Here is a 23652-nt window from a genome sequence, read left to right on the forward strand (position 1 = left end):
CTGCCTTCCAGGGTGCACAGGCGCCACCTCACCTTGTCGGCTATAGGTTGATTGGCATTGTCGGCTATGTGTGCATGATGCATCATGATGCCTGGGACTAACTAGGGCGGAGGAGGTTGCGGGTTCGACTCCGGTTCTGATATTGTTAAGGGGTTTTAGGGTTCTTCCGATGGAGGAGGACGCAGAGGAGAAGGTCGTGCTAGAGTACCTGCGGCGCAAGAAGTACCGCGTCGCCGAGATTGCGCTGCTCCAGGAGCAGCAGAAGCAGAACAGCGATACGTCTGGCGCCATCAGCCACATTATCAACCATTCCAGGTAGTCTCTTCTCTAGCGTGTAGGGTTTTGATCAGCATTGCGTGCTAAATTCTTAGAGCTGACAATGAGGCTGGGCGGTACAAGGAGAGTTATAGTAAGCTCCGAAACTGGGTTCACTCGTCTCTGGATCTCTACAAGGTTCTTATTGCAGCTCTTGCTTGTTTTCAAGGTTTTGTGAATTTTTCTCTGTGGTAGACTGAGCTACTTCGTATACTCTATCCGGTGTTTGTGCACTGTTACATGGAATTGGTGGCGAAAGGTTTCGCGCAAGAAGGTACGCTTTTCCATTTGGCATGGTTGTTTTCCCGCTGAGGGGAAAGTTACAGCACGAGAATTCTTCCAAAGTTTTCGGGATGACCATCAACCGCAACATATAAGAGATCTTCAGAAACTAGAGGGAGTGATTACTCCCCAGCACCTCCAGGTAGCTTTCCTTTTAAGGGTCGAGCTTGGAGTCTCAAGGTTCTGGTTTATTCGTAGGAAAACGAGACTGCATGCACGCTTCAAGAGAACAAAGTACACGTCAAGATGTGCCAGGTAGAAATTTCGTGCTGCAACTGGAATGCTCAGAATCCCGTTTGAAATGCAGTATTCTTTCGAGTTACTTTTGCAATATCTCCAGAGCACGGAATCAATGTTAATGCTTGGGATCGTCAATTCACATATCAACTTGAAAGGTCGTCTCTAGTTTGTCGGTTGCATTGGAGTAACTCTTTCAGGTTGTTGAAAGCAGTCCTTCCTGGGCAACCAGCAGCTTTACTGGACGATGATGAATCTAGCTCTCTTCCTGCAAAGGTCCAGGCAGTGGTTGAAGCGACAAATCAAAAGGAGATTCACTGGGGGGTGGGTAAATTTCCTTTTTAGTTCGGCTGGACCTTCATTTTCTTTATGCAGATTCTTGAAGGATCCTTGGAAGATAAGTTTGAGAAGCAAATAGCGGCAGAGCTGGAGAAGGCTGACGCGGATAAAGATGCGGAAACAGACGAAGCTAAAGTGCGCGATTTCCTTGTTTTTCCTTTGTGATATCCATCTTCTTACGAGATTGATTCTTAGAAACGAGCTGCCGACGGGAAAGTAAAGAAAGTGAAAAGGGACAAAGCAGGTAAAGGATTAAAGGCCGAACCGGCTGCCAGATCTGTCCCCCGATTGAAGCCGGAGTTGACGATGCCACTGCTGTAAGCTTTTCAATTCTGCAACACGAGGAATTTGAACTGGCTTCTCTGCAGGACTGACGACTTTGAACGGCAAGCTCTGGATGACCTGCGTAATAGAGTCAAGCTCGGAAGCACTGCGTTGCCATCAGTGAGCTGTTACACATTTGTGAACACAAACAACAGGTTTGGATGCATGATGAGTTTTGAGAGTGATTTGGTGAACTTGGAGCCACTGGCAGCCTGAACTGTGCTTCAATATCAGCAGACGGTGCTTATCTGGCTGGAGGATTCTCTGATTCGGCAATTAAGGTACGTCTATAATTGTTATTCGTTGCGTGTATTGACTTTAGAAACTTCTTATAGCTCTGGGACATGGTAAAGATGGGCGAGCCTTCAATGTATTCGGATGCTGGTAAGCAGTCTCTAAATAAAAGACCAACACCAATTCGTCAGTTTTGTAGGCAAGGGCCAGTTTGAGGGTCGCAGTTCGAGCTACATACGATTGGTTGGACATGCTGGCCCAGTATATGGTGTGGACTTTAGCCCTGAGGGTGATTCACTGCTATCAGCATCAGGAGATTGTACAAGTGAGTTATCTTGGTCTTTGCAGGAGCTTGCTAAACGTTTTGCTATCTGTCTTGAAGTACGCCTTTGGAGCACCAGGCTGAATGCCAACTTAGCTTGCTACAAAGGACATAACTATCCCGTCTGGGATGTTCAGGTATGACAGGCTTTTGGCCTTATAGTCGGTCTGATCTCCGGCTACTCTTGCAGTATAGTCCAGTGGGACATTATTTCGCGAGCGCGTCTTACGACCGGACTGCAAGAGTGTGGTCCATGGATAGATTGCAACCGCTGAGGATAATGGCTGGCCATCTCTCAGACGTGGATGTAAGTTCTACCTTTCCGCTTATGTCGTTTCTCTCCTTCGCATAAACTTGAGCGAGTTGCTGCATGCGTTTGCAGTGCGTGCAGTGGCATGTCAATTGCAATTATATTGCTACAGGCTCAAGCGACAAGACTGTCAGGCTGTGGGACGTACAAACTGGAGAGTGTGTACGCATTTTCACAGGCCACAGGTCGATGATCGTGTCGATTGCCATGTCCCCTGATGGACTGTTCATGGCATCGGGTGACGAGGATGGGGCCATTATGATGTGGGATTTGGCATCCAGCCGCTGCGTGACTCCTCTGCTGGGTCACACCGGCTGCGTTTGGAGCCTCGCTTTCAGGTAGCAAGAGCCTCTGGAGAAAAACGCTTGATTTTTTTCTTGATTTTTTTTCCTCCAGTGGCGAAGGGTCCATTCTGGCTTCTGGTTCCGCTGATAACACTGTCAGACTGTGGGATGTGAACGGGAGCTCTAAAGTCACTGCAGACAAGTGAGTATTTTAATCATCTTCTTTTAAAGCGCTGAGAGCTCTGTGTTTGTTTTTCTTATTCTCTGTTTGTGCAGAACAAGGAGATTGCGATTGTTGAAGACACTGCCAACCAAATCGACTCCAATCTACACACTAAGAGTGAGTAACAAGACGCTTTTTCTTTGTAGTTACACGCTTATTTACACCGTTATTTTCCACTGTAGTTTTCTAGGAGGAACTTGCTGTTCGTCGCTGGCGCCTTTAGTCCCAGCAAAGGCCACTAAGTTACCTTCTCCTGGTGGAAACCATCTTGGAAAAGGATAACGCTGAAGGAAGCGAGAACCTCAAGCTCTGTTGTGTTTGAGAAACTTGAAAGATGTGACCGCCAGCGCCGCGAAGAAGAGCGCCATCCCACACAGCGCCAGATAGTCCCAGTGGTTGCGGCTCATCTCGATCGGTCTGGTAGCCAGCAGTCTATCCCACACGAACGCAGGCCGGGTGGTGTTGGTCCGGGTCAGGAGCTGCTCGACGTCGTGAAGCCTCTTGCAGTGGCAGCCGGGGCACGGCTGGCGGATGACGCAGCTTAAGCAGGCCGTGGTCCCAGTGTCGCAGTAGAAGGAGGTCGGGGTGAGGATGTTGATCGTGTACTGGAACGGGTTGATCCAGTAGAGCCACTTGTAGAAGCGGATCCTGTTCCTGGGAACCGAGACGCCGGACGAGGAGATCCACATGGACATGATGATGGAGGAGAAGGTGACGGCTATGGTCGGGATCGGAGCTGCGCAGGCCAGGAAGACGCCGTAGCACACCACCACCATGGTGAAGAGGAAGAGGCACGTCCAGTACTTGAGGAACATCGTGAAGGTATCGACTCCGACGCCGGCCATCCCGTTTGCTATCCCGACGAAGACGAACGTTCCCAGGAGGATGTATGGGATCTCCGAGACGAGCCAGGACAGCGGGTAGAGCAGCGAGGTGTACATGCGAGCCCGGCTCTCGCGGACGTAGACCTGCCTGTCGGTGCCGAGCTGCGGGATGAGATTGTTGGCGGTGGTGGCGCAGATGAGGATGGCCTCGATGTACATGATGAGCGACGCCGACTGCATGGAGGTGGACCGCTCGACGTCGATGTTGAGGAAGAGTGTGCCGATGACGAGCGCGATGATGACAATGCCCGTGAGCCGGTTGAAAGTGTAGCGGACGTTGCGCCACAGGAACCTGGCGTTGCGGAGGAACACCATAGCGAACTGCGTCTTGTAGGGGGCGATGTAGCGGGAGTTGAGATGGTGGAGGCCGTCGTCTTTCTGGTCACGCAGGGACTGGAGCTCGGCCGCGTTTGCGAGCTGCAGTGGGCTGTTATGATATGCGGAGACGAAGTCCGCCGCGGGCTCCCGCTTCGTGGTTCCGCCACCCAGGATGTCCAGCAGGAACACCATCGGGCTCCGCCGCGGGTCGTAAGGTGGCACGCCTGGAATGGCCGTGAAATAGTCGAGGAGCTGGCTGCCGTTGGTACCGGGTGGTCCGAAGTAGACTTGCTTCCCCTCCCGCAAGACCAGCACGCTGTGGAAGAGGCCCAGTGTCTCGGCGCTGGGATGGTGCAAGGTGACGAGCAGCGTGCGTCCGTTCATGGCCACCGTTTGCAAGAGGTGCAGAACGTTTCTCGCGCTGGCTCCGTCCAGCTGCGAAGTTGGATCGTCGAGAAACAGGATGCTGGGATTTGCTGCCAGCTCGATGGCTATGGTGAGCTTCTTGGTGATCTCCCGCGGCCGCTTGTTTATCTGCTGGAAGACCCCGACCAGCTTGTTGCTTACGTGGGAGAGGCCCGTGAGCTCGAGTATGAGATCGACGTGACGAGCCTTGTCGGCGGAGCTTATGTGCCGCCTGAGCCGGAGGTTGGCGCTGAACTCGAGAGACTCTCGGACTGTGAGATACGGCTGGTGCATCTCGACGTTCTCGGCAAAGCCAGAGATGCGGTGGAAGCACGTCTTCTTCAGCCGGACACCGTTGACGAGTACCTCGCCTTCCGAGGGCATCCTGCCGGCCAGGCACTTGAGGAGTGTCGACTTTCCTGCGCGAGTGCTTCCGACGAGAGCTAGCATCTGGCCTGGCTTGACATAGCCGGAGATCAGGCTCAGGTGCCCTGTTGGAAGAGTGATGTCGAAGAACGTGAGAACTAGAGGCCTCACAGGAAGATGGAGTTCCATCCACTTGGCTGCTTCTTCTTGACCGGGACCGTCGCGGAGGCTACCGTCCTCTACTCTGCTCAGCTCCTCCGGATCTGGTTTTACAGCTTCTTCGTCGGCAACTGGATGAAGCTGGCCTTTCCTGACAGGAGATGGCGCCAGCTCCGGCAAGCGGGACTTTTTGTACGCCAGGTATGCGAGGAAGTTGAGAGCGAGGATGAAGATGACGATTGCCGCGTACGCGAGCACCAGCCTTCCCCCGGAGGCTTCCAAGTCATAGAACTTGATAAAGGCCCGGCCGAGCGTGAGCCTTGGGTTTACCAAACAGAACTGGAAGTTGAGATGGCTCGTGCATGGCTGGTCGTACCGGGTCTTCATCTGAGTCGAGGAGTAGATGATGTTGCCCCAGCGCGTTGGAACGATGTAGAGCATCCATTTCCAGTAAGCGGGTGTCACACTGGGTAGCAAAATCACGCCAGAGAAGAGAAGACACACGAGGATGAAAAGTCCTGTGAATGAAAGAAAATAAACCCAATGTTTTGTCAAAAGGTGTTTCAAACCTGCCAAAGCTGCGGCATTCTCCAGCAGCGGAGCAAATCCGCCGACGAGAAACACGAACGACGATCCCATGTATCCTATCACAAAGATCAGCGCCAAATACTGGAAGTAGTGCGCAGCATTTTCCAGTGAGAGGCCCGCGAGGAAGTACGTACACATGCTATAGATTATTGCCTGCTCAAGAGAATGACCATGTATGTGTGAAGCTTCCGACAATCAAGCGACTCTTACCTCGAGAAGTGATTGCGGGAGACTCACGAGGCCATGAGCCACGACGTATGAAGAAACTGGGAAGAAATGCAGCTCGCGGTGCTTTTGGAAAACCGGCCGATGAATCAAGAGGTGGATTGGGAGTTGTGTGAGGTTTATAAGCATCAAGACCATCATCGAGACGAAGCCAAGGGTTCGTAGCGCAATCATCTCATATTGATCGATCTTGCCGCCTTTCTTGTAGAAGAAAGAACCAGCAAAGAGTCCAAGAACAGTAATCTGTACGAAAACGATTGTTGAAAGCTAAGAAAAAGTCTAGAGCTTTTCGAACCTGGAACAGCCGAAGTATGATCAGGATTTTGAAACGAATCGCAAATGTAAATTGACGCTTCACAAGGCATTGCGTAGACCATAGCCAGTCCTTCACGTTGACAAATCCAAACCGCTTTTTGTAGCACGCACCGGTTTCTTTCTGGACAGGAAAACTCCATGAGATTACCATTAACATCTGAAGATTTGGTATGAGTTCTCACCTCTTGCATTTTACGCTCCAGTTGCACGTGAAGTGATCCTTCTCTCGAGTTTAGCAAGTCGGCAACTTTACAAGCTTGAGCCGCCTGTTCGGCTGGAGAGCCACCTCTAACGTAGTGAGTACTACCGTCAGGTAGCACAACAGCAGTGATTTCGTCTCCCACTCGAACCGCTCCATTGGTTATGATCTCTCCGGCCTCGGAGACATTTGTCACGTAAACACCTACAAAACCTTATAAGTCGACACTAAGAGGAACACATATCGTTACCCGGGCCATTCAGCGTGTCATGCTGGATGGAGATCTCAATATCGGAGATAGTCTCGGCCATGTAAGTGTGAGTCACGTCTTTGCTGGAAACGATACGCATGACGTCTTTGAAATGGTCGGATGCTTTATAAGATACAACAAGCTCCGGAATTCCCAGTTTTGTAAAACCAGGCATCAGGTATCTAGCTCCAGAACCCGCAGAAATATCTTGAAGGAACACAGCAGGATCGACATAGCTAGGCTTTTTATATCTGGCAGGCAACAAGGAAGTTAGTTCGTCAGGAGATAAGAGAGTTTAGACATACCCAAGCTTGAAGAAGTAGTTTTCCACACCGTGTCGAGGACCTTGGTAGATCATCTGGCCCTCGGACAAGATAATGATCCTGTCAAAAAGCTCGAAAACTTCCGGAGCTACCTGAGCCATGCAAGTTACTAGAGCGCATTCTTGAACACGAATCACTGTGTCTAAGAGATTATGAAGCCTGTCATAAAGGCGTAACGAGTCCTCTGCCGTTGCTGGCTGATCGTATAGAAAGACTGAAAAAGTCCGCATCGCGATCTCTGCTGTCGTAAGCCTGGCTTTCGCTGATTCCTTCAGGAGAGGCCCGACCACCAAATGCTCGATTTGCTTTAAGCCGAAAGTCTGTAGAACATATTCCAGGAATGGATTGTCGCTGTCTGCCAAGTCCGGAGCAAAGCACCTGATCATTTGGGCCGTGAGTTCCTGCGGTCGTAGCCGTCGCGTGCATTTCTCGGCAAACTCGAGAGTTTCTCGAATGGTAAGCACCGGCAAGTGGCTGATAAAAGAACAGCATTAATTGGAGTTCAGACAAGAAGAAAACAAAACAAAGATTACGTACACGTTGTGAAGGCCTGTAGCATAAGCAATCGGACGCTTGGTCTCGAGATCTGGCGTCAATACGGAGTCGTTGTATAAGACCTGGCCTTCAAACTTTACGAGCTTGCTGGGATGAAAGTGTCCGGCAAGGACCTGGTATAATCACAGAAAGATGGATAAGTCACATTGTAATAAGAAACCACTAAATTACCTTCAAGAGAGCAGTCTTTCCACTTCCTAGAACAAAGAAAAAAAGAAAAAAACCGTGAAAATGTAGCTAGAGTTCGTTAAGTTTTGGAGAATTACCTGCCGGACCGATCACTAGAGTCATGGAGCCAGGCATAACGTAGCCACTCACGTCGTCAAGTACCTTGACACTGCTCGGTTGATCTCTTTTCTTCGCGAGAAGCTTTAGAGGACCGAGAAAGCAGCCCACAATCTTCCTTCCAAACGTTTCATAGCTCTGCGCTTGCTGCTGGGGACTGTTCACGGTCACAGTGACACCCTTGAATCTTATCACCTGCAAACGCACGCCTGGTAAAGATCTTCCCGGACAGAAAGAAAAGAACAAGGAAAATTTTAAATATCTGGTACCAGGTCATATGGATCCGTCGCAGCGTGGTACTGCTCCAGATCGCTCTTGAGCGAGCTCGATCTCGCAATGCTGAGGCTCACAGCCCTTGGCAGCTCCTCATTGACGACGAGCTCGCGGAGGGACGAGGAATTGGAGATTCTTGCGGCCTCCATTTCGTGGCCGCGATCATCAGCGCCATCATCCGCGGTGGCAGCCATCCCCGATCGACGATCGGGAGCTGTATTCTCACAGAAATTCTCCAAATTTCCTAGATCAAGGAGAAAGAAGCGCGGAGATCACTGGAAGAAGCTCTACCTGGCCCAGATTTCCAGCTCCCATGACTGCGTTGAAATTCGTAAAAGCCCTATCTCTCTGGCAGGAGAGAGACATCCTAGTCAACTCAAACACCTCCATATATAGCTCCCATATCTCTAGAAATATTATAGTATTTCTTCCCAGATGTTAGTCCACGACGCTCGCAAATATCCAAGCAAGCCGCCACCATCGATCTTAATTTTTTCTTCCGAAGTTTCGCACGAAAGCTGAGTGAAAAAAGAAAAGAAAAAAATTGTCGTATTGAAGTACGTAAGCCTTGAGCTCAATCGTGAAAGGTCCACCATCTAGGAAGGAAATTTAGAAAACTACCAAGGAAATTGCAAAATACCTCACTATAGTCCTCCAAAGTTCTCGTCATAGCCCAGAGCGTCGCGAGAACGTCGTGAGTTTTACTTCCTGTTGTGCTTGAGTCGCGCGAAGGATACGATCGCCAGGACCGCGAAGAGCAGCACCATGAAAGCCAGAGCCAGGAAGTCCTTCCCAATCCTGTGCTTCTCAAGAACTCTTGCCTTGCTCAGCCTCTCCCACACGAAGCTTGCTCGAATGAACTGGCTGAAGACCGGCCCATAGATTTGCACCAGCTTCTTCTCCAAGTCGACCAGCCTCTTGCACTTGCATCCAGGACAACTCGCGCCGATCGTGCAAGCATTGCACGCCGGAGTTCCGGTGTCGCAGTGGAACGCAGTCGTGGTGAGGATATTGACGGCGTACTGATACGGGTTGATCCAGTAGAGCCACTTGTAAAACTGGATGTTGTAGCGCGGAATGGAGACCCCCGAGGACGCCACCCACACCGAAGTCGATATCGACGAGACCGTCATGGCCAGCAGCGAGTTTGGAAACAGCAGCGTGACGAAGATGCCGAAGTAAGTCACGGCCAGGGTGAAGAGAAACAGGCCGATCCAGTACTGGACGAACGCGGACACGGAGTCGACGGCAAGGTTGGCCAGGCCGTTTCCAATCCCGACGAAGGCGAGTGTGCCGAGCAGCAAGTATGGAACCTCGGCGATGGCCCAGGACAGCGGATACAGCATCGGGGAGTACATCCTTGCTCGGTTCTCTCGATAGTAGACGAGCCTGTCCGTTCCGAGCTGCGGTATAACGTTGTTGGCCGTGAGCCCGGAGATCATAATCAGCTGGATATACGGGAAGAGGCTGGCGGACGTCATGGACAGCAGCTTTTCCACGGAGATGTTGAGGTAGAGTGTTCCCATGACGAGAGCGACGAGAATGGTCCCAAGGAGGCGGCGGAGTGTGTATGTCACGTTCCTCCATAAGAAACGCTGGTTCCGGAGGAACACCATCGCTGCCTGCGTCTTGAACGAAGCTGCGTATCGAGAGCTGATGTTCTTGAGCTCGGGATCTGGCTGCTGCTTGAGAAGCCTCTCGAGTACCTCCGCGTTTGCCTGATGCAGAGAACTGGACTGGTACAGCTGAGAGAAGTCGTGCAATGGCTTTCGCTCCTTTATGCCTCCGCCAAGTGCTCCGAGGATGTAGGTGACAGGGTTCCACTGCTCGTTGTAAGGTGGTGAACTCGGCACTGACGTGAAGTAGTGCAGCACTTGCTTGCAGTTCCAGCCAACGGGGCCGAAATAGGCTGTGTGACCGCCAATAGCTAGTACCAACACATCGTTAAACACGCTGAGTGCCTCTCCACTGGGATGATCCAGCATGCTGATGATAGTACGCCCGCTTAAAGCAACACTCTGGAGCAGTCTCAGAATCTCTCTGGAGCTAGTGCCATCCAGCTGCGCCGTGGGATCCTCCAAGAAAAGTATGCCGGGGTTGACGGCGAGTTCCACAGCTATAGTAAGTTTCCTTCTTGTCTCCTGGATTCGAGCAGTGACGAGCTTCAAGTTGCCAACAAGTTGATTGCTCATAGCTGACAATCCCAAAAGTTCCAGGACCTCCGTCACATGCCGAGCTTTGTCGTCCGCACTGATTTGTTTTCCCAGCCTGAGATTTGCACTGAACTCCAGGGACTCTCTGACAGTAAGATACTGTTGGTGAGCTTCCAACTTCTCAGCAAATCCAGATATCCGGCAGATGGCGAGTCTGTCCAGTTTCAAACCGTTTAAAGAAACGTCACCCTCGAGCTTGCCGGGTGGTAGCCTGCCTGCAATGCAGTTGAGCAACGTTGCCTTGCCCGACCGTGTGCCCCCAGCAATTGCTAGCATTGTCCCTGGCTTGGCATAGCCAGAGACGTTGTCCAATACTACTTGCTCAAAAGAAGATCGCACGCCCCGCCTGGTGAACCTCAGCTGGTGAAAGGAGAGCGTTACAGGCTTGACAGATAACTTGCAAGTCCACCTCCCAGGTGCTCGTGTACCTCCGTTCTCTGCTTGTTCCACATTGTTGGGGCCGCGAACATACTGTTTCTGCCTTGGTATAGCCGATGCCGTTTCCTGTATCCGGACTTTGCTGTACGCAAGATATGCCAAATAAATGAGAACCAGAATATATGCAACGATGACTCCGAATGCGAGAACAAGCCTTTTTCCACCAGCTTCTAGCTCATAATACTTGAGAAATGCTTGGCCAAGAGAAAGTGTTGGATGAAGAAGACAGAATGGATACGTGCGGTAAAGTGTGCAAGGTAATTCATAGCGGTTATCGGTTTGAGTCGATGTAAAAATGACATTTCCCCAACGAGTTGGTGTAATGTATAGAACCCATCGCCAGTACCAGCTGATTACACTTGGAATAATAGTGGAGCCCGAAAATAGAAGGTTCAAAGCGACAAATGAACCTGTAAAAACAGTTGCTGAAGCTACATTATCTCAGGAAAAGACATACCTCCCATCGTTGTGGCTACTTCCAGCATTGGTGCAATGGCACCTACCAACAACATCCAAAGTGAGCCCAAATAAGCAGTGACAAAAATCAATCCTAAGTACTGAACATAATGTGCTGCCTTCTCTTTAGACAGCGAAGCTAAAAAATACACGCACAAACTGTAAAGCAGTGCCTGTAATACTTTCAACGCTCAAGTCATACGAGAAAATAATAGCATACCTCTATAACTGATTGAGGAATGTTCAAAATGGCATGTGCTACTACATACGAAGAAACAGGAAATAAGTGTTGACCTTGCTGCTTGTAGAAAACGGGTCGATGAAACACTATATGGACCGGAAGCTGGACGATGTTGATTAACATTAAAGTCATCATAGATATAAATCCAATCGTTCTCATAGAATTCATTTCGTATTGATCAAGTCTGCCTCCTTTGTGATAGAACAAGGAACCAGTGAACAAGCCGACTAAAAGAATCTGAAGAGTCAGCATTTAGCATGACTAAATCGGACGCTGTCATTACCTGGAGAAGTCGTACAATAGCTAATCCCTTAAGTCGCATTACAAATATTGTTTGACGCCGGATCAAACACCAGGTCGACAACCACCACGAACAAAATTGTTGCCATCCGAAGTGTCTTTGATAATACATAGCATTGCCTGCCTGCAAACTAAAGACATAAAGGCACTTTCAAATTACGAGATGCCCAACCTCATCGAGATTTCGCTCCAACTGTAAAAGGATGGAGCTATACGATGCCTTTAACATGTAGGAGACTTTCGAAGCTGAATCCGAGCTCTCAACATACTGAAATTCTTCATTACGCTCGCAAACTCCTGTCACCTTGTCGCCAACACGAACGCAAGCACAACTTTCTACACTCGGAGCTTCCGTCACCAACACATCTGCAACGGATCACTGCATTTTAGTAGCAAAAGAACACATATTCTTTTCCATACCATTCCCTTGCAGCGAAGCACGAATGCTAGAAGTTCTGAATAAGGTTGCTTGAGTCGCCTTTTCACTTGAAACAAGCCGAAAAACGTCTTTATAGTAGTCCGATCCTTTATAGAACTTTATAAGCTCCTCAATACTAAGCGATGAAGGCTGCTGTGAATACTGTCCACCCTCGCCAGCTGCAATATCCTGTAAAAATGTTCCAGATTCTACATGAGCGGGCTTCTTGAACCTGCCAGGCAAAAATAAAACGAAGAACAAAGTGTGCCAAACACATACCCAAGCTTTAAGAAGTAGCTCTCGACGCATTCACGCGGGCCTTGATAGAGAACCTCACCCTCGCTGAGAAGGATAACACGGTCGAAAAGATCGAACGATTCCGGTGAAATCTGAACCAGCGATATGACGGCGGCACAATGCTGTACGTGAACCACGCTTTGCAGCATTTGAAGCAAGTCATACGTGATAAGCGAGTCCTGTCCAGAACTAGTCTGATCATACAGCAACACAGAATATGTACCCATAGCAATCTCCGCAGTTGCCAGTCTGTTTCGGTCGCTATCCTTGATGCTATCAGCAAGAGTCCCAACCCGTTCGTTTTCAATCTTTTTGAGACCAAACATGTGTAGGATGTAGTCCACGTACGAGTCCCGGCCCTGTACAGCATTGGACTGTGGCATACAACGCTGCCATAGAGCACACCGTTGAACAAACTCGATAGTTTCTCGGACTGTGAAAAACGGCAAATGCCTGCAAGTGTGCCAGTTTATACGCTGAGAAACATCAACGAGCGTACTTACACGTTGTCGTGTTGAGTCACATAAGCGATCGGCCGCTTTATAGCAAGTCTGGGCGACAAAGGGTCGTTGTTGTAAAGCACAACGCCCTCCAGCCTGAGTCGTCTGTTGGGACGTAGCTTTCCTCCCATCACCTGTTATCACCACTGTCTGTAGAATTAACAGCCAATGTAGCATATGAAACAAAGCATTTCATATCTCCAAACAATCACCATGCTACCTTGAGGAGAGTGCTCTTCCCACTGCCTGTTTAGAAGGAAAAGGTCTCAAAAGAAACAAAGAGCAAGGTCACGAACCTGGCGGACCGAGAACAAGAGTCATGGAACCCGGCATCACATAGCCGCTCACGTCCTTGAGAACCTTGATCTTGCTGGATTTCTTCTTGGAACGAGCCAGCTTAATGCAAACTCCTAGAAGGCAACCAAGTAGCTTCTTGCCAAAGGTATCATAGCCCGGACCAACTTCGGTGTGATCCATCGTAACACTGATGGCTTTGAAGCGAAGAACCTGAATGGAACGTAAGATCCCTCCACGGTAGAAAAAGGGAACTTACTAGAGTCCAGGGAGGGGATTTCTCCTTGGAAGTGGATGGAGATTCATGGCTGACATCACCAAAGGAGCGCCTTGTGGCACACATTGGACAAAATCCCGGGCCAGCATTTTCCTCCGGGCTCCTCGCCCGTGGCGCCGACTCATCGACCGGCGATGGAGGCGATTCTTCCTGTTCCTGAGAGCTAGAAGAGCTGCTCATCGGGTGCGGCATGGCGATCGGCGCGTAGAGATCCTCGACCAGCGACGCCGACAGCCGGAGCGAGAAGGGCCTCACCACCGAGGACTTGCGCGATGATCCATGCTCCATGAGCCCTAGAAATAAAATTCAAAACGTTCGGTTATGCACTTCAGAATATTTTCTGAGATATTTAGTTTTACATATATAAAACTTCTATAAAATTGAGTCTAGATATTGATTTCTAATTATCAATTTATATATATATATATATATAATTATTTATAAAAATAAAACATTTTAAGAAGTTATAAGTTTTATAATATGCCATTTGTTAAAAACAATCTAAAATTTAAATTATCTATAAATAATGTTTTATAAAATAAATTATGCCTTCATTAGCAAGAGGATTTTAAAAATAACCAATCTCATGGTCAATCTAGGAATATTCATGAGATTAGGTTTTTAAGAAAAATTATGGTGAAGAACCTTTGAAAATACTTATTTGTATTACATGGTTTACATGATAATTGTATCCAATGTAAATTAGTGATTTTAAAAAGGATTATATACTCTTATATAAAAATTCTAAATATTCATCAATTAAAAAGAGCAATATAAAAGTAAATATTTTGTTAACATGATTCATAAGTAATAAAAGAAGAATACATGAGTTGTAAAATATTAAATAATAATATATTTTAGTTTTTTTTATCTTATTGCATAGATTTTATTTATTTCAGCTTAAAAATTATTATTTAAGATACTAATATTAAATATCTTTTTAAAATAGTTGTAAGCAACCAAAGAGAATGATTTAAAAAATGGTCCATAAGTTTCAAATATAGAGGGAAAGGGCCCATGAATAAAAATGCACCCATTTTTCAATTGGTTAAGGGTCTTGGGATATTTAAGGTTAAGCATTCTTGGGTTTGAATAATACTTGGCTAGGTAACCTCCCGAAAAATCCAAACTCATGAGTTTATAATAGCTTTATAGTTTTGTTATTTTCTTGAAACATCTCACTCCAAAGACAAAAATAAAAATTAAATATTAATAACAAGCATATAAATAATAAATTACAGTAATTTGGCATATTTTCACATGATATATTCATTCATAGAGTGAGCTAGTATAGCCAAACCAATAGATCTTATTCAAGAAAGCCGAGCTTAATGAGTCCTTTCAACCAGAAAAACTATAAAGCAATAAAGTATCTATATATTCACACAAGGATTTACTTATAAATTGCTATTTTTTATAATTTTGTTCAAAAGTTCAACAAAGAAATCTTAAATATTCTACTATATAATACGAGGTGCCTTATCCTTCCCTTTTTTTATGCTCTTGAGGGGGAGACATATTTAAATGCAAGATTAAGGAATAAAGTATAAAGTTGTTACAAAACCTGCAACTAATTGAATGTCTTGTATAATAAATCATGTTACAAAATTTTAAAACTAGAAGTAATAATTTGTGGTAGCTACTTTTTATAAATTAATTGTGAGAAACCCAAAATCTTATAAACTATACTAAAATTCCAGATTATATGCCTTAAAAAACAATTTCACCTTAAATCCACTTAATTTGAAGAATTTTTTTACAAAATTAAGGTTTCTTATTATGTAGCATTGGTATTAATTTTGCATAAACACTATAGGTCATATGTATAGAAGCTTATATATGTGCTTTCATATGTAATTGCAATACACTGGAAGGGCAAATATATATAGATGTAATACTAAGTAGTTGTCAAAATATATATAGATATTCATTTATCAAGAGCATCCCTCTATGCAAAAAAAATCAGAACCACTGCAAGAAATAAACTCCTTACCCAAGTTGCATGAAATTTATGTATTATATTGTATCTTTTGCATCTAAACTCTAAAATATCAACCCAAGATAAAAAGCCATATCTCTTAACACGTGGATGCAGGCAAACAAAATAATCATGGCCAAAATTCTTCTCCAAATATGAAATAAGAACTTGCATTTCATTAACACATTCTCACTTTGTGGGCTACCAAAGGTTGCTCGAGCTTGTAATTGCCACCTTGATTTATATGATGTAATAATGATGATTTGAGTCTAGAGATTTTGATCTCCAAGCCTAACATTCATTTATATATAAACTATACTATACAAATTTAGTAACTTTATCTTGCCTTCTTCCTTAGAGTCTTACTCATAAAGAAGCTTTCATAGAGCCTTATGCTTTCAAGGAGGCTTGTGTGGAGCCTCCACCTAATAGAGATTGTCAGGTGGCACCTTCACCTCCTTACCTGGAACCATTAAATCAAAAGGAGCCTCCACTTTGCTACCCTCATAAAGGAGACTATCATATACCACTTCCACATCTTTGCTTGTAACCACTATATAATGAGGAGGCTTCACTTTGTTAGTTAGAGTATCCTTCATATCATGTGGAGCCACTAGCTCATTGCCTTGGGGAACCTCAACTAAAGCCTCATCCTCTACCTCATATAGAGGATTTAACATATCCTTCTCACATAAATTGTCCACCTACAAATTAGGGGTGTTCATTTCATGAGAAGGCTCAAAAGCCTTTTCCACTACTATGTTGCATAAGCCCTCCTCCACAATTACATTGTGCCCCACATAAAGGATCCTTTTCCATAACATCACAAGGATAATCTTCCTTTACCATTTTATGTTTGTTAGTGACCTTATGTTCAACAACCAGCTCAAATTCATCCACCACCATATGCCACACAATGTAAAATTGCACTATAGGCTTTACAAAAATAGCCTTGCAAAGAAAAACAAAATCTAAAACAAATAAAGGATATCTATTAGTATTCAATACAAGATTGATATGCCATAAATGATCATTAAGTTAATCCATCATCTTGCACTTGTAAAGTTACTTCCTCTGTATTCTCGGGATCCAACACCTTTCTTCTATAATCTCTATAATAGTAGAATCTTCCTTTACCCTTCCCTCTTCACTTTCCTCTAGGATACCAATATTTTTATATTATTGTTTATATACTTCTATATATTTATGCTTTTGTGGTTTTTATTTTCTTTCTAGAAGAAAGATTTATGCTCTATTAGATCAGGTGCCAAGAGTTCTTAGGCACAGCTTAGTGGCAATACTTGCATAAACACAACCTCAAGATTGGAGACTATATCATCTTTTTTTCACCTAATATAATGAATGTACATATATTAGGGTTTCCACAACCTTCTTCTATTGCAAGTCACAAAGCCAATAGCATAAGTGGAGGCCCACTATCCTCATTTAGTATGTGCAAGCGTGTGTTGCAATGTTCCTCATTTACCACAATGTAATCACTGCAACAATCATAAAGTTCAAGCAAAAAAAGCAAAAACCCAAGAAAGAAAAGCTTATATTATTAATTTGCAACATGCCTAAGTGCAACAAACTAGTGAAATACCAAATAGTTATGTGTATGATTAGAGTTGCAAAAAATTAATGGATACAACAAGATCCACTTACTTGTATAAAAACTATTGCATTTGATGCTCTAACCATATAAAGAAATGTTTTACCCTCACCTCTAACAACCAATTACATTTGCTTTTGTGCTAATCAATTGTTACCTAAATTAGGGTGTCGTGTGCAAACAACATATGAGAAATAAGAGACTTGCAAGAGTGATTAAAGCACTTTACATTAGAGTGCATAAAATATGCTTATAAGCTGTAAGAAATAAGGCACAACCCCGTGAAATAAGAGGAGAAAGATGATCACAATCAAATATTACAAATTTGTGCTCAATAACATAAGAATAAAACAAAATATCCCTTGCTAGATTCGTAGTAATATCATGTTTTCTAAAATGATGTGGCATTAGTCTTGTGTGGTAGTCTGAAATGTCATGCCCTATGTATATATAGCATAACCCATGACAAAAATATTATGTATACAATCATGTTTCGATTATTTATATAGCAATTGAAAAGTGATTGTGTGCATAATAAAATTCAAAACTAAAAATAAATCCATATATATGTAAATATATTATGTAAGAATTCACAATCACATATCCATTGCTATACAAACTGCAATATTAAATCATGATGAATGTTTAAATAAAAATTATTTTTCAATTAATTTTTTTTAAATCAAAATTGCAACCACAACTTGTGAGTGCTTGGCCCTCACAAACTAAATTAGAGTTGAAATATAATGCTCAAATTAACAATAAGTGCCAAATTTTAGGTGAAAAAATATGTGATAATAATGGTTTAGTGTAGTAGTGCTAGCAACTCAAAAGTAGTTATAGTCAAGCAAGCTATTATTGATTGCTAGAGCTCTAGTTTATTGTAAAATAACTCCAACATAATAACCACTATAGATGCAATACAAGCATCATTGCAATGTTCCTTATAATAAGTCATAGTAGTTTCTAGAATCTACTGCTCCTGTGCATTGATACCACATACTACGGTGAATTTCTTCCTCACTTTCATGAAAACCATAACAAATAAGTTTTAAGTGATCAACTCTGGAGAGATGGGATAGTTTTATAAAGCTGAATCCTAGATGGAAGAAGAGGGACTCTAATCACTCATTTTTATTTTTAACATCAAATTTCTTTCTTCTTTCTCAAACTTCTTGTTTCTTTTTATTTTTTTCTTGTTTTGTTCCTCCCTTCAAAATGTTGCATCAATTGATCAATGTATGGCAATATATAGCATAGAAGAATCTCAATGTGGTGATTGATTCAAGGGCAATTGACTGAGTGAAGGATTCTTCTAGATGCAATAGTGCATAAGACTTGCATATCACCCAAGTCAAAGAAACTTATTCTCTTCTCTCCTTCTCAATACACTAGATTGGTTTCCTTGATCATGATGTGGTGCCTCTCAAGGTCTTTAGAAACTTAGTGGCATGGTGCTTAGGTCTCTTAGAAAGGAAATTAATTTCCTTAGCATAAGAAAGTATAGTTGCAACTTAAGATAGGCTAGGTATTCATACCACATGTTCCATATCCAAGCAGATTCTATACTATAGGTTGCATTATTATACTTTAGGGTTTTTCTCTTGCGATACAATTGTTATTCTTAACTTGGTATCAGAGTAGGATGTAAGGATCTAGGAAGATGGGAGATGCATCCAACTCTAGCAGTAAGCCATATTTCTTCAATAGGAGAGATTTTTCTTTGTGAAAGAACCTTATTAAGGCATAATTCCATCTTCAAGGTATATATGGGACTATGGATAGTTCTGAGGTAGAACCTTACATTGGAACTAGAGTAAAGGCCCAAAGGCAAAGGGTCCTTAGGGACTGGAGAATTAGGAAGGAATAGGTTATGGGGTGCATTTGCATCTACCTAAGTCATGGGATCTTACTTAAGACATACATGGAAAAAAGAGTTGCTCATGGCTCAATGATTTGTATAGCTTGAATTTTGATATGGAAGTGATGAGGATCTATTCAATCTTAGAGGCTTGCATTTTTTAGGATGGTGGGGATATGCAATAGCATGTGGACTCTCTAAACAGGCTATTTGCAAATTTGGTTGCTCAAGGCAAGGAACATGAGGTTTTTGACACCATACAAAATATGAAGCTCTAGAAGTCACTCTCAAAAGAGTGGGATAATATTGACAAAGCATTGATATAAGAACCAAACCTGTCATTTAATGAGACAACATCAAAGTTGGTGAACACTTCCTTGCTGTGTAGGGAGAAGTCCCAGATTTATGAGGTACATGGTGCCATGTTTGCAAGGAGGTAGAAGGGGAGCTCCTTTTGTGGAGGCTGTGGATGCAATGATGGAGGTTGTAGATATGATAATAAAGGTTATAATGGACAAGGACATGTGTCAAGACCCCCAACAAGATCAAAACTGGAAAATGCAAAAGACAAAGAGAAAAGCTAGTGGAAACAAAGAAGAGGCCTTAGACTAGTGTTGATTCAGATTGTGGAGAAATGGAACAAGGCTAACCTATATATACTATAGGTTGATGAAACTCCACCACTCTTGGATCGAGGACGGCTTAAATATAGCTGAGGTTGAGGAGGCACCACATCATCATCAAGAATATGGCTCAAGACTCAAGAATCGTATAGGAAATCAGAGAGTTAGGAATAGGGAAAAGTCTCGAGAGTCAGGAATAGGGAAGTGTCTCGAGAATCAGGAATGTGGTCTGCAGGTCAGGAATCCAGTGAGATTTAGGAATGTGGTATGAATTAAGGGATTCCTGACAGCACCCCCTCCTCAAGAACGAGTGGAACGAGGACGTGAATGAGAACGAAGAGGAGGATGAGATGGGTGGCGAGGGACGGGAGATGGAGAAAAAGAATGAGGACTGGGACGAGAAGGATAGCGGCGATGGAAGTCTTGAACAAGGTCAGGAGAATGAATCAGGTTGTCCGCAAGTTCCCAAGTGCGTTCTTCAGGTCCATAACCCTTCCAGTCGACCAGATAGTAGAGTTTAGACCGTGAGATCTTGGAATCAAGGATGTCCTGAACCTCATACTCAGACCCATCCTCGAGCTGCACTGGTGGAGGCTGAGGAATGACCCGATTTGGAATAGGACTGGGAATATAAGGCTCAAGGAGAGAAGAGTGAAAAATGGGGTGAATTTGATAGGAGGAAGGAAGTGCAAGGCGATAAGTAACAGGATTAATGATAGCAGTGATAGGGAAAGGACCGAGGCGTTTGAAATCGAGTTTGGGACATGGCTTGGTGGTGGAGCTATTTCGCCTGAGGAGCCAGACTTTATCCCCAATATTGTAAGGGGGACAATCCTGACGATGGGCATTGGCAAATGTTTTGTGAGATTCTTGAGCACGATGAAGGTGGAAGGAGATGGAGTTGTGGATTTCCTGGAGGTTGGAGACAAATGTCTCAGAGCGGGGATTTGAATGAGAGGATTCGGATGGAGAAGAAAGTGAGAGATTGAATCGCGGATTTCGGCCAGAGTTCGCAAAGAAGGGGGAAACTCGAAGAGAGGAGTGAATAGAGTTGTTATAGGAGAACTCAGCAAGGAGAAGGATATCGAACCAGTCATCCTGATGATAGTTGATGAAGCACCTCAGGAATTGTTCTAACGTCTGAATCATTCGCTCGGACTGTCCATTAGTTTGAGGATGATATGCCGAAGAAAGGTTGGCCTTCACTCCAAGAAGCTGCAAAAACTGTTGCCAAAAATGAGAGATGAACTGAGGTCCCCGATCCAAAACAACATCTGCAGGAATCCCATGAAGTTGGAAAATTTCCCTGAATACCAGTTTTGCCATGTCCTCGCCCGAAAACTCCTTGGTACATGGCAGGAAGTGCGCCATCTTTGTGAAGCGATCCACCACGACTAAAATGCTGTTGATGCCTCCAGAATTCGGAAGATCACTCAAGAAATCCATGGAGATGGATTCCCGAGGACCTAAAGGGACCGGGAGGGAACGAAGCAATCCTGAAGGAAGGTGGCGAGGTACCTTATTTTGGGCGCAAGTGTCACAGGAGGTAACAAAAGTTTTGATGTAGTCGTCCATGTAAGGCCACCAAAAGTCCCGTGCAACCAGCTCATAGGTCTTTGCGATGCCGAAGTGACCAACAGTCGGGCTATCGTGGCACGCCATCAGGACCAACCTTTGAGCATCACCTTCAGGAACGTAAAGCTGCTCCCCACGGTACAACAAGCCATCTAAGAACTCAAACTCGTCAAATCACTGGTAGTCGGGAGTCACTAGGTGTCCAGCCTGAAGATGGGGGAAAATGTTGCTGGCGAGGTTATCGGATTGAAGATCGTTTCTGATCGCATCCATCAAGGAGGAGTCCTGAGGGGCCAGGGAAATTGCCATAACTTGAAGCCGATCAAGACTAAGGATAACTTGATGCTATTGATCGAAGGCAAGATTACCAGGCCTGAGACTAAGATAGGAGCACCTTGAAAGAGCATCAGGAAGGCCTTGAAGCTTTCTAGGTCTGTACTTGATAATAAAGTCAAACCGACTCAGGAATTGTGCCCACCTTGCTTGACGACGGCTCAAAACTCGGGAAGTGGCAAAGTACTCGAGATTTTTGTGATCTGTCCAGACTATTGTTTGATGGCCCGCCCCCTTCAAGAAATGGCACCACTCTCCAAAGGAATCCACGATGGCAAGGAGCTCCTTGTCGTGGATTTCGTAATTGATCTCTACAGGCTGGAATTTCCGAGAATGGAAAGCGATCGGATGAAGTTCGTGATCCGTTCCGAGTTGAGACAGCACAGCACCGATGGCGAAGTCGAAGGCGTCAGCCTTGATGAAGAAAGGTTGTGAGGGATCAGTGTGGATCAAGACGGGAGCAGAACTGAAGGCCGCCTTAAGTGTGTCAAAGGCCTGCTGGGCAACAGTAGACCAAGAGAAGGGAACATCCTTGCGAGTGAGATGCGTGAGAGGAAGGACAATGTCAGAGTAGTGAGCAATGAATTTGCGGTAGAAGTTGGTGAAGCCAAGGAAAACCTGAATGTCTAACATTGATTGTGGAGGCTCCCATTCGAGAATAGTCTTGACTTTGGCAAGATCCATCGTGATACCCTCAGGAGTGACAATGTACCCAAGGAACTCCACAGACTGCTGATCGAAGGAACATTTCTCAAGTTTCGCATATAGGCTGTGTTCTCGCAGCTTCGCCAGCACCTTGCATACATGTTCGTCGTGCTCCTCTTGATTTTTTGAGTAGATGAGGATGTCATTGAGGTAGACGATCACCATCTGATCAAGAAACTCCCGAAAGACATCGTTCGCCATGTGTTGGAAAACTACTGGAGCATTTGTCAAGCCAAATGGCATGACAGTGTACTCGAAGTGGCCATAGCGGGTTCGAAACGCAGTCTTCCATTCATCACCAGGCTGGATCCGGATCAGGTTGTATGTTCCACGGAAGTCGATCTTGGTGAAGAAGTGGGCACCGCCGAGGCATTCCAACAGGTCCGAGATCAGGGGCAGCGGATAACAGTTCCGAACAGTCACCTTGTTCAAACCTCGATAGTCGATGACTAGCCACAAACTCCCATCCTTCTTCTTGACAAAGAAGATAGGCACTCTAGCTAGGGACTGCAAATGCTGAATGTACCCGGAGGCAAGGTTCTCATCCACGTACTCTTTGAGGGCCCTAAGCTCGAACAGGGATAACCCGTAGATAGGTCCCCACGGAGGTGACGCTCCTTCCTGTAAATTAATGGAACAATCATAAGGCTGATGAATAGGCAGTACACTAGCTTTTTTCTTGTCAAACACATCCCCAAAATCATGATACTTCTCAGGAAGACTGACAAGAGAAACATGCAAAGCAAAAAGGAAAATAGGTTCTTCATGAAGGAGTTCTTTCATAGTGATTGTGGAGATAGGAGGAGGCATACGACTAAATGGAATGATGAGACGAGGATACTGTCCAGTGTAAGATGGAGGAGAGGAAAAAGAAGAGGGTGAAAACTTTGAGTCAAGAACAGAACCTCGATTTGAGTTTAGGGAACTTTTCCTGATTCAGACTCAATGAACAGCAGAGGAAGCCGTGGGAGATGGTGATGTGGGAGAGATGAGCTGTAATTCCTTCCAACAGATCTGAGGCTGATGTAGTTGGAACCAAGGAAGACCGAGCACCACAGAGGAGGACTTGCTGTTGATGATGTTGAAAGCGATATTGGTGACGGTGCACCCGATGTGTACTCGAACGGGCAATGTTTCCCTAAGTCCAGAAGATGGAGACACAAAATGCCCGCCGATGCCTTCAACTCTCATATCCCATATGGTACAAGAAAGAGGAACGTGATGTCGGGCAGCAAAGTCCGTGTCCATGAAGCAGGAAGTTGCACTCGAGTCTAGTAGTGCCAGAGCCTTGAGTCCTAATTGTCCGGTGAAAGAAAGGAGACATGGGATGCAGAAGTTGTGGGAATTGGTGGTGGCTTTGATGAAAGGTGGTGAGGAGCTTGATAAAGAAGAAAAGTGATTTTTATTCGGGGAGTCCAAACAGACAGCTCCTACTCTGTTTGGACAGGGTTGTTTCCCGACTGCAACAAAGGTGGATTTTGAGGCAGAGTGGACTCGAGCAGTCGGGGAGGCTTCT

At 45.1% G+C, this 23652-nt stretch overlaps 4 protein-coding genes across 6 annotated transcripts; 1 reads left to right on the plus strand and 3 right to left on the minus strand.

Annotated features, from left to right (window-relative positions):
• Window positions 1-136: 136 nt before the first annotated feature.
• LOC9651435 (transcription initiation factor TFIID subunit 5) lies at window positions 137-3244 on the plus strand. Of its 2 annotated transcripts, XM_024673719.1 has the most exons (19): window positions 137-315; window positions 372-453; window positions 511-589; window positions 642-739; window positions 796-852; window positions 905-992; window positions 1049-1158; window positions 1210-1308; window positions 1369-1490; window positions 1542-1652; window positions 1709-1778; window positions 1833-1881; window positions 1931-2056; window positions 2114-2190; window positions 2244-2360; window positions 2436-2701; window positions 2760-2849; window positions 2924-2987; window positions 3053-3244. In XM_024673719.1, exons 1-19 carry the CDS (start codon window positions 170-172, stop codon window positions 3110-3112), a joined length of 1911 nt encoding a protein of 636 aa, XP_024529487.1. In that variant the 5' UTR covers window positions 137-169; the 3' UTR covers window positions 3113-3244. The 2 variants fall into 2 exon arrangements, with proteins under 2 accessions (XP_024529487.1, XP_024529486.1); XM_024673718.1 differs by having other exon boundaries at window positions 2924-3240.
• On the minus strand, window positions 2855-8392 carry LOC9651436 (ABC transporter G family member 31). The gene is made up of 11 exons (XM_002969106.2): window positions 8012-8392; window positions 7724-7937; window positions 7629-7654; window positions 7440-7570; window positions 6885-7376; window positions 6580-6830; window positions 6313-6533; window positions 6111-6251; window positions 5801-6058; window positions 5572-5743; window positions 2855-5520 (listed from the first exon to the last, which is right to left on the minus strand). Exons 1-11 carry the CDS (start codon window positions 8207-8209, stop codon window positions 3173-3175), a joined length of 4452 nt encoding a protein of 1483 aa, XP_002969152.1. The 5' UTR covers window positions 8210-8392; the 3' UTR covers window positions 2855-3172.
• Window positions 8393-8419: 27 nt separating this feature from the next.
• Window positions 8420-13047, minus strand: LOC9658918 (ABC transporter G family member 51). 2 transcript variants are annotated; one of them, XM_024673717.1, is made up of 9 exons: window positions 12882-13047; window positions 12361-12831; window positions 12084-12313; window positions 11836-12029; window positions 11647-11787; window positions 11343-11600; window positions 11124-11295; window positions 8656-11076; window positions 8420-8611 (listed from the first exon to the last, which is right to left on the minus strand). In XM_024673717.1, the coding sequence occupies exons 1-8, from the start codon at window positions 13007-13009 to the stop codon at window positions 8717-8719; spliced, it is 3954 nt and encodes a 1317-aa protein (XP_024529485.1). In that variant the 5' UTR covers window positions 13010-13047; the 3' UTR covers window positions 8420-8611; window positions 8656-8716. The 2 variants fall into 2 exon arrangements, with proteins under 2 accessions (XP_024529485.1, XP_002969153.2); XM_002969107.2 differs by lacking the exon at window positions 12882-13047 and having other exon boundaries at window positions 12084-12270; window positions 12361-12497.
• A 34-nt stretch (window positions 13048-13081) lies between these two features.
• LOC112346032 (ABC transporter G family member 38-like) lies at window positions 13082-13688 on the minus strand. The gene is made up of 3 exons (XM_024673972.1): window positions 13432-13688; window positions 13175-13385; window positions 13082-13124 (listed from the first exon to the last, which is right to left on the minus strand). The coding sequence occupies exons 1-3, from the start codon at window positions 13639-13641 to the stop codon at window positions 13087-13089; spliced, it is 459 nt and encodes a 152-aa protein (XP_024529740.1). The 5' UTR covers window positions 13642-13688; the 3' UTR covers window positions 13082-13086.
• Between the last annotated feature and the right edge of the window lie 9964 nt (window positions 13689-23652).

This window comes from Selaginella moellendorffii, unplaced genomic scaffold, assembly GCF_000143415.4.
Source record: "Selaginella moellendorffii unplaced genomic scaffold, v1.0 SELMOscaffold_11, whole genome shotgun sequence".
Classification (NCBI taxonomy): domain Eukaryota; kingdom Viridiplantae; phylum Streptophyta; class Lycopodiopsida; order Selaginellales; family Selaginellaceae; genus Selaginella; species Selaginella moellendorffii.

Bases quoted from the DNA above. Each gene is read 5' to 3' on its own strand.
- LOC9651436 (XM_002969106.2), bottom strand. From the start codon at position 8,209: ATGGCTGCCACCGCGGATGATGGCGCTGATGATCGCGGCCACGAAATG. The intron at 6,534-6,579 runs GTAACGATATGT...AAGGTTTTGTAG, and splicing joins TGACACGCTGAATGGCCCGG to GTGTTTACGTGACAAATGTC. The intron at 5,521-5,571 runs GTTTGAAACACC...TTTCATTCACAG, and splicing joins GAATGCCGCAGCTTTGGCAG to GACTTTTCATCCTCGTGTGT.
- LOC9651435 (XM_024673718.1), top strand. From the start codon at position 170: ATGGAGGAGGACGCAGAGGAGAAGGTCGTGCTAGAGTACCTGCGGCGC. The intron at 590-641 runs GTACGCTTTTCC...GGAAAGTTACAG, and splicing joins GAAAGGTTTCGCGCAAGAAG to CACGAGAATTCTTCCAAAGT. The intron at 1,159-1,209 runs GTGGGTAAATTT...TTCTTTATGCAG, and splicing joins AAAAGGAGATTCACTGGGGG to ATTCTTGAAGGATCCTTGGA.
- LOC112346032 (XM_024673972.1), bottom strand. From the start codon at position 13,641: ATGCCGCACCCGATGAGCAGCTCTTCTAGCTCTCAGGAACAGGAAGAA. The intron at 13,386-13,431 runs GTAAGTTCCCTT...CGTTCCATTCAG, and splicing joins AATCCCCTCCCTGGACTCTA to GTTCTTCGCTTCAAAGCCAT. The intron at 13,125-13,174 runs GTTCGTGACCTT...CCTTCTAAACAG, and splicing joins TCTTGTTCTCGGTCCGCCAG to GCAGTGGGAAGAGCACTCTC.
- LOC9658918 (XM_024673717.1), bottom strand. From the start codon at position 13,009: ATGGGAGGAAAGCTACGTCCCAACAGACGACTCAGGCTGGAGGGCGTT. The intron at 11,601-11,646 runs GTAATGACAGCG...CTGACTCTTCAG, and splicing joins CTATTGTACGACTTCTCCAG to ATTCTTTTAGTCGGCTTGTT. The intron at 11,296-11,342 runs GTATGCTATTAT...AAAGTATTACAG, and splicing joins TTCCTCAATCAGTTATAGAG to GCACTGCTTTACAGTTTGTG.